An 8,389-nucleotide genomic window follows, 5' to 3' on the forward strand; every position below is an offset into this window, starting at 1 on the left:
AGATACAGGGTCAGGGTCAGTCAGATACAGGGACAGACACAGGCTCAGATACAGGCTCAGGTCACTCAGATACAGGGTCAGTTCACTCAGATACAGGGTCAGTTCAGTCAGATACAGGGTCAGGGTCAGTCAGATACAGGGACAGACACAGGCTCAGACACAGGCTCAGGTCACTCAGATACAGGGTCAGTTCAGTCAGATACAGGGTCAGGGTCAGTCAGATACAGGGACAGACACAGGCTCAGGTCACTCAGATACAGGGTCAGGGTCAGTCAGATACAGGGACACACACAGGCTCAGATACAGGCTCAGGTCAGTCAAATACAGGCTCAGTTCAGTCAGATACAGGGTCAGGTCAGTCAGATACAGGGTCAGATACAGGCTCAGGTCAGTCAGATACAGGCTCAGGTCATTCAGATACAGGGTCAGGGTCAGTCAGATACAGGGACAGATACAGGATCAGGTTAGTCAGATACAGGCTCAGATACAGGCTCAGGTCAGTCAGATACAGGCTCAGATACAGGCTCAGATACAGGCTCAGGTTAGTCAGATACAGGCTCAGGTCAGTCAGATACAGGCTCAGATACAGGCTCAAGTCAGTCAGATACAAGGTCAGGGTGAGTCAGAGACAGGCTCAGGTCAGTCAGATACAGGCTTAGATACAGGCCCAGGTCATTCAGATACAGGCTCAGATACAGGCTCAGGTCAGTCAGATACAGGCTCAGGTCATTCAGATACAGGCTCAGATACAGGCTTAGGTTAGTCAGATACAGGGTCAGATACAGGCTCAGGTCATTCAGATACAGGCTCAGGTCAGTCAGATACAGGCTCAGGTCATTCAGATACAGGCTCAGATACAGGCTTAGGTTAGTCAGATACAGGGTCAGACACAGGCTCAGATACAGGCTCAGGTCAGTCAGATACAGGCTCAGGTCAGTCAGATACAGGCTCAGGTCAGTCAGAAACAGGCTCAGATACAGGCTCAGGTCAGTCAGATACAGGGTCAGGGGCAGCAGGATCAGAGACAGACACATGCACTGATCAGGAAATGGCCATGTCCATGCTGGTGCTGTAATGAAGCATAGATTCCCCATGCAATGTTTTCAAGATGACCGTTAATAAAAGCTAGATATTCAGTTTTATATGAGTATATGAAAGTCTGCTGCATTTCTCTTCATCACATTTTTGGCTATTTTTTTTATTTTCAGGAGGCAGACCGCCTGTGGAAAAAGAAGAATAAACACTGTTCCAGAAACCAGGAAAGATGACAAAAGCTTTAGTCTGAATGTTCAGGGCTGCCATTACAGTAGTGTTCTTGCTTATACAAGATGTACTTGTTTGATATATAAAATGCAGTTTTTATTTTTTTTGTATAATATTTTTAAAGTATTTGACTCTGCACTTCTGTTTCTGCCCATTGCAGTAGTTTTATTGCTGCAGTTTTTATAATTCTGTGTTGAGGGCTGTTACTGCTAGTTCTGTCCTATGTTGAAAAAAGAAAGAAATAAAATAAAGTTTTATTAAAGCAGTGAGTGTTACTGAGAGAGAGAGAGAGAGAGAGAGAGAGAGAGAGCTGTTTATTTATATTATAACAATGGCTTCTTGTCAGAGTCAAGCTCAAAATAAGTCTTTAAATTAGAATTTATTTCTAGACTCTTTATTTTTGTCTGTGTGCTAGAGACAGATCAACATCATTATGGAGTTGCATGCCATCATAAAGGGTTAAATGCATTGCAAAGTGATGTTATTGTTGTGTTGCACGACATGCAGTCTGGTCAGCCTTTCGTTCCAGCGTCCGTGACCTTCCATGTTTGGCGCCAGAGAATAAGTAGAAGGGATGAGGAGGAAGACAATCAAGTGTAGTCCCTTCTGGTAAGAACCATCAGAGTAATAAATGAAGTAAAAATGAACCCTTAATAGACATGAATATAGTTTGGTTGAAGGGTGTTTTTTTTTGGTGGGGGTGAGTTTGCAGTGATATAAATGGGTAATGTGACTGTCTACATTTGCAGCTAAAATGTAAATACAGAGAATGTATGTACTGTTATAGGAAGATTACTGTAATATAACTTGTGTACATACTGAGTGATGTTTTTCTGCTGTACACAACAGATGCTGTACTATTAAACTAACGGTTTCTGCTTCCTTTTATGTAGTTAAAATCAGACTATTTAGTTGACACATACCTGGAGGACAGAGGGAGTATCAAGCAATTCTCCCAGCACATCCACAGAGTCTGTAAAAAATGAGTTTTCTGTGACTCAGAATAATGACTTCAATTACAAATAACATTTTCTATCATACATTTACAAAAACAGCCAAGGTTATTAACTAGTAGGTAAGATTAGGAGAAATACTGTATCGTGTTGAGAGCTTAAAACGGGTAGCCATGTTTTCTAGTGCATTAGCATTAAGCTAACTATTAAGTTAAAATCAAGCATTAATAATAAAAGAGAATATTTTACCATCTACTGACTTTAATGTTTTATTCTGCACAATACAATATTTAGCTGCCAAGCTATATAGCCAGGTTTGTTAGCAGTGTAGCTAATGTTAGACCAGTGTGTCCACTCTGCCGGTTAGTGTTTGAACCTGTCTTAAGCAAGTGAGAAGATTTAATTAATACGTTTAAGGTTTCTTATATGTGTGTCTATTGTAGTATCGTGTCAAACCTCCTGTTATTATGCTAAAGAGTATTTTAATGAACTGGACAAGTGTATCACTGTACAATCATTAGTATCATAGCATATCGTTATTGTTGCTCAAACGGTAGAGGAGTGCGCTAGCAGCACTAAGCTCGTGTGTTCAGTTTCATCATGATGAAATGTATAGCTTTAAAGTAATGTCATTCACTTTGTGTTTATTCTTATCTCTGTGTTAATCAGAGTCCTGTATCACTGCATCCACAGGCTCAGGTCAGTCAGATACAGGGTCAGATACAGGCTCAGGTCAGTCTGATACAGGCTCAGATACAGGCTCAGATACAGGTTCAGGTTAATCAGATTCAGGGTCAGATACAGGCTCAGGTCAGTCAGATACAGGCTCAGATACAGGCTCAGATACAGGCTCAGATACAGGCTCAGATACAGGCTCAGGTTAGTCAGATACAGGCTCAGGTCAGTCAGATTCAGGGTCAGGGGCAACAGGATCAGAGACAGACACATGCACTGATCAAGTCCATGCTGGTGCTGTAATGAAGCATAGATTCCCCATGCAATGTTTTCAAGATGACCGCTAAAAAAAGCTAGATATTCAGTTTTATATTAGTATATGAAAGTCTGCTGCATTTCTCTTCATCACATTTTGGCTCTTTCCCCGATATATTCAGGAGGCAGACCGCCTGTGGAAAAAGAAGAATAAACACTGTTCCAGAAACCAGGAAAGATAAAAGCTTTAGTCTGAATGTTGAAATTATATAAATTAAAATGATAAAAACTGCAGCAATAAAACTACTGCAATGGGCAGAAACAGAAGTGCAGAGTCAAGTACACTGAACAAAATGATAAACGCAACACTTTCGTTTTTGCCCCCATTTTTCATGAGCTGAACTCAAAGATGTAAGACTTTTTCTATGAACACAAAAGGCCTATTTCTCTCAAATTTTGTTGACAAATCTGTCTAAATCTGCGTTAGTGAGCCCTTCTCCTTTGCCGAGATAATTCATCCACCTCACAGATGTGGCAGATCAACATCATTATGGAGTTGCATGCCACCATAAAAGGTGCAGAAGGATTTAGGGTTAAATGCATTGCAAAGTGATGTTATGAAGGTAATTAAAACACATTTATTCCACAATTTGCTGCACATAGTTTATAACTAATAAATACAGGTCTCATCCAAAGTCTCAGGATGTGGAGTTTGGGTCAGTGTGTGTCCTAAACTGTGCCTGTGGTCACAGCATCTACTCAGTCTCTGTAAGCACAACCCCAGTACTCTGCTCCTCTAGGAAGAAAGCAATGTCATCCACACCTACACAAACTGGAACATGTCAGAAGCATTTTAGACATATTACACCTGATTCCTTGGACAATTAAGGCATCTAACTAACGTATACATTGCTATCGATTACATGTCGCGGTGTGTAATCGCCCATCTTCTCACTTGCTTAAGACAGGTTCAAACACTAACCGACAGAGTCGCGCGTCAGGGACGTCACTTTACTGATTGACTGATTGGAGAGTAGGTTGAGAAGCAGTGGACCAATGGGGACTTTTATCCCGCCCCTAAACTGCATAAAACCCTACGCGTGTTTTGAAAAGTGTTTGGAGTTGGAGTTGAAGTTGAAGGTCGCAAGACTTGAAGACTAGTTTCTGATTCCTGCTACAGCACGACTGTATATCTCTTTCATTCCTGCAACACTTTGGCGATTGGATTCCTTCATCGACTCTGCACCACCAGGGAGGATGAACTTCAGAGGAGAAGACGCGCTACAGCGGCAGGAGGACGCGGACCCTCAGCCCGGATGGACCGGACTATACGACCCCTGGACCGGTGAGTTACTGACTTTTTACCTTTTCCGTAAAGTAACAAGTGCTTTAGTGAGCAAAACTGTGTTAAAAACAGCACTAAACAGGCGGAAACGCCATTAGGAATATCGTTTTGTATGGTTCGACAGTTTTGGGGGAAAAAAGCGATCTGTTCGTTGTTATTTGGCTAATCGTTTTGTTGACATGATGATTATCCTAAGGTTTGTGGGTATAAAGTGGTCTAAAATGGATAAAGTTGGACCTTTTTTAAGCCAAATAACTGGCAAAATTAGCAGGTTTACTGAAGTCGAGCTGGAGGAGGAGAAATATTAGCGAAGATTAGCTAGGCGGCTAGTTAGCATAGCTACTGTGGCTAAATAATTGTTTCCCAGTGTTCCGAGTCCACAAAAGTGATGAGAAACCTCGGAGTAAACACTGATAAAGTAAAAAAAACTAACCCTTAATAGACATTAATCTAGTTTAATCTGAAAGTTTTTGTCGCGGGTGAGTTAGCAGTGAGAGAAGTTGGTCATGTGACTGTGTAGATTTGCAGCTAAAACGTAAATGGAGAGAATGTATGTAGAGTTATAGGAGGATTACTGTAATATAACTTGTGTACATACTGAGTGATGTTTTTCTGCTGTACTATTAAACTAAAGGTTTGTGCTTCCTATTGTGAGTTGTGCAGCTGTTTCTCATTTGTCTTTTGACACAGGGAGACTAGGGGAACAAACACGTCAAGACGAGCTGAACTACAGCGAGCAGAGTGACTCTGAGGATGAGGAAATTGTGTTTATTCTGCAGCAGGATGTGCAAGATGGAGGTGATGAGAATGAGGTCACTGTGAGGAGCTCCTCCCCTGTTAGGAGCCCATCCCCACCTGCATGGAGCCCATCCCCACCCATGAGGGTCCTGTTACCTGTATGGGACCTATCACCAGCAAGGAGCCCATCCCCAACCATCAGGAACCCATCCCCACCTGCATGGAGCCCATCCCCACCCATGAGGGTCCTGTTACCTGTATGGGACCTATCACCAGCAAGGAGCCCATCCCCACCTATTAGAAACCCATCCCCACCTATTAGAAACCCATCCCCACCTATTAGAAACCCATCCCCTTTAAGGACCCCAATCCCTATAGTACGTCCCACGCCATCCTACGCCATCCCACCCCTTCCCATTGTTGTGTTGCACGACATGCAGTCTGGTCAGCCTTTCGTTCCAGCGTCCGTGACCTTCCATGTTTGGCGCCAGAGAATAAGTAGAAGGGATGAGGAGGAAGACAGTCGAGTAGTCCCTTCTGGTAAGAACCATCAGAGTAATAAAGGAAGTAAAAATGAACCCTTAATAGACATGAATATGGTTTGGTTGAAGGGTGGTGGGTTTTTTATTTTGGTGGGGGGGTGAGTTTGCAGTGATATAAATGGGTAATGTGACTGTCTACATTTTCAGCTAAAATGTAAATACAGAGAATGTATGTACTGTTATAGGAAGATTACATACTGAGTGATGTTTTTCTGCTGTACTATTAAACTAACGGTTTCTGCTTCCTTTTATGAGTTGTGCAGATGTTTCTCATTACGTTTGCTACGTTCCAGCATATCCTGTTCTAGACCAGGGGAAGAGGTGGAGGGAGGAAGAGGAAGACGATGAATTCTTCCCTTCTAGTAGACGACAGCGTGTGGAACCTGAGTGGGAGATGCAGGTAGTCACAAGGCCCCTCCAATTACCAGTTGAAGTGATTCCTGCACTAAGCAGTGATCTTTGAGCAAACCCCAAAGATCACCCCGTACTCATCATGTGGTAAGTATCAGTGGTAGGTATCTGGGGTAAGTATTTGACCTCTAGTCTTTAGCTTTAGTCTGGTTTTATTTTTCTTACTTTTCTTAGTCTAAATTTGTAGTGAATTTCACTTCCAGACTCCAGCAGTAGTAGCGTTAAACCATTTTCATGACGGACTGAATTTTGGTAAGATAATAGTAGTAGTTATCGCAATTATGTTAGTTTATAATTGTCTGGTTAGTGTTTAATGTATAGGCTTGTTACTTTAGTATGTTGTATATTTAGGAAATATGAATTAGTATTTATTATAGAACTTATAATTAACCAGTTTTCTGTTCATATATGTGTAGGTTATGCATATTGCTGCAAATATTTATGCTGTTGTAAATATGTATATATTAAGTATTTAAGATTTAGGATTTTAAGATTAAGTTGTACAGAAGTAGTGCACTCCCACCCCCAAATGCCCCTAACCCCTGTTTAAAAATATATCTTAAATATAAAAAAATAAATGTAGTTTGTAATAAGTTCATGTTTGCTCTCATTAATAAGCAATAAAAGTTCTTTATTTTTCTTCAACACTCATGTGTCAAGTGTCTCTTATAACACACTATAAGCATTTCTCATTGCTTTCACATATAATTACAATGTAGAAATAAACCTTTCTCCCATTAGCAAATACATTCCTGCCAACAGTCTGAACATGTTAAATCTGTATAATTAATAATCTGCTGTTGCCGTAATGCCTCATAAACTGATAATGGGTTAATCTTAAGGTGGAATTTTACTATTACGTGTTTAACTTCGATCTCACAAGCGACTTTACTGAGTTTACTGATGAGACCCATAAACTAATGCAGTGTGAGGAAGAAACATCCACTCTGAATATGGAGGAAAAGCTATCAGAGAGAGACAGGAGGGTTTTGATTCCTTTCTGTTTATACATTGTAAGAAAGTTTCCTTCATTTATGGTATAATAACCTGTACTGTTAAAGAACAATATTGCTTAATTCTATATCGGCATTTTTCTAGAGCTACAGACATTTCACTGTGAAATACTGACAAAAACCTGTAAAAGTATTTTCTTCTCATAAACAATCATTTCAAAAAAACCAACTTGCTAAAGTGGCATTAAATATAGTTGTCAAGGCAGGGGTGTGTTAAAGGCAGAGAGAGAGTAGCCCGTGTGTGTAAAAGTGTCACCATAATAGTGTCACAATACACAATCAAATACAAAAAGGTGAGCCTGGAGAAGAAGAATGTTGTTGGCAGTGGACAACTTTCTTTAGAAAAATGCCACTGGGTGGAAGTTTTCTCCAAAATCCATAGAGGATGGCCCCTGGTCCTGTTGCGGAGGTGTCCATGATGAAGAACATCAGAGTGTCTTAGGATGGGGCCAAGGTGAGGAGTTCAAATGCTATTTTTTAGCTTTATAAACCTGATGAGAGAAAATGATCTCCAAACAAAGCTGATATAAAGTACCTCTGACATTTCTAAAAATCCCTCAAATGAAATAAAATAACGACTCGCACGTGATTCCTAGTCATTCATTAAATACAAAACATTAAGTGTGACACTTTTTAAAATCCCTACATCTGTTGAAAAAAAAATGCTGTTGACTTTTACCTGCTGATATTTAGTAGGTTGTTTTAAAAGATTTTATAGTACTATACACATGTATGAAGAGCCATACCTTAGGTTTTGCAGTCCCTGCTTTGGCTGTTTGTTGCATAGAAACTACAGCAATGTATTGGTGTAAGATGAGTCAAAGTCAATAGTTTTTTTACAGTATGACACAGATCACAAGATGAGCTAATAACAGTGCTCCAGTCCTGTGAAAGTCAAGTTTAATCTATAAGGCATTTATTCTTTGACACTGAACTTTTTCACTTTTTCTGTTCATGTATTTCAGTTCCATCAGTGACCACTGTAAATACTTGAATGTGGAAGGGGATAGTTGTAAGATTTTATGTTTATTGAATGATTCCAGGGTGAAGATGAAAATACATGAAGTGATGGAACTTCTGTGTACAGTTAACTCTCAGCATTCAGACATTAATATAAATCGTGACCACAGATATCCTGAGAGACATATCTCAAAGATATTCAAGTACGTGTGACCTCTGTTTTTCCTCAGATTG

The 8,389-nt window shown here is 40.4% G+C and overlaps 1 protein-coding gene across 1 annotated transcript; it reads left to right on the forward strand.

Moving 5' to 3' along the window:
• The first annotated feature begins 4,196 nt into the window (after positions 1–4,196).
• Positions 4,197–6,720, forward strand: LOC131362086 (uncharacterized). Its single transcript, XM_058403838.1, has 3 exons — positions 4,197–4,491; positions 5,182–5,769; positions 6,065–6,720. The coding sequence occupies exons 1-3, from the start codon at positions 4,404–4,406 to the stop codon at positions 6,232–6,234; spliced, it is 846 nt and encodes a 281-aa protein (XP_058259821.1). The 5' UTR covers positions 4,197–4,403; the 3' UTR covers positions 6,235–6,720.
• The last annotated feature ends 1,669 nt before the right edge of the window (positions 6,721–8,389 follow it).

This window comes from Hemibagrus wyckioides, linkage group LG11, assembly GCF_019097595.1.
Source record: "Hemibagrus wyckioides isolate EC202008001 linkage group LG11, SWU_Hwy_1.0, whole genome shotgun sequence".
Classification (NCBI taxonomy): domain Eukaryota; kingdom Metazoa; phylum Chordata; class Actinopteri; order Siluriformes; family Bagridae; genus Hemibagrus; species Hemibagrus wyckioides.

What these genes read in the sequence shown, in the direction of transcription:
- LOC131362086 (XM_058403838.1), top strand. Translation starts at nt 4,404, where the DNA reads ATGAACTTCAGAGGAGAAGACGCGCTACAGCGGCAGGAGGACGCGGAC. An exon ending in ACTATACGACCCCTGGACCG is followed by an intron (nt 4,492 to 5,181) that starts GTGAGTTACTGA and finishes CTTTTGACACAG; the next exon opens with GGAGACTAGGGGAACAAACA. An exon ending in CAGTCGAGTAGTCCCTTCTG is followed by an intron (nt 5,770 to 6,064) that starts GTAAGAACCATC and finishes GCTACGTTCCAG; the next exon opens with CATATCCTGTTCTAGACCAG.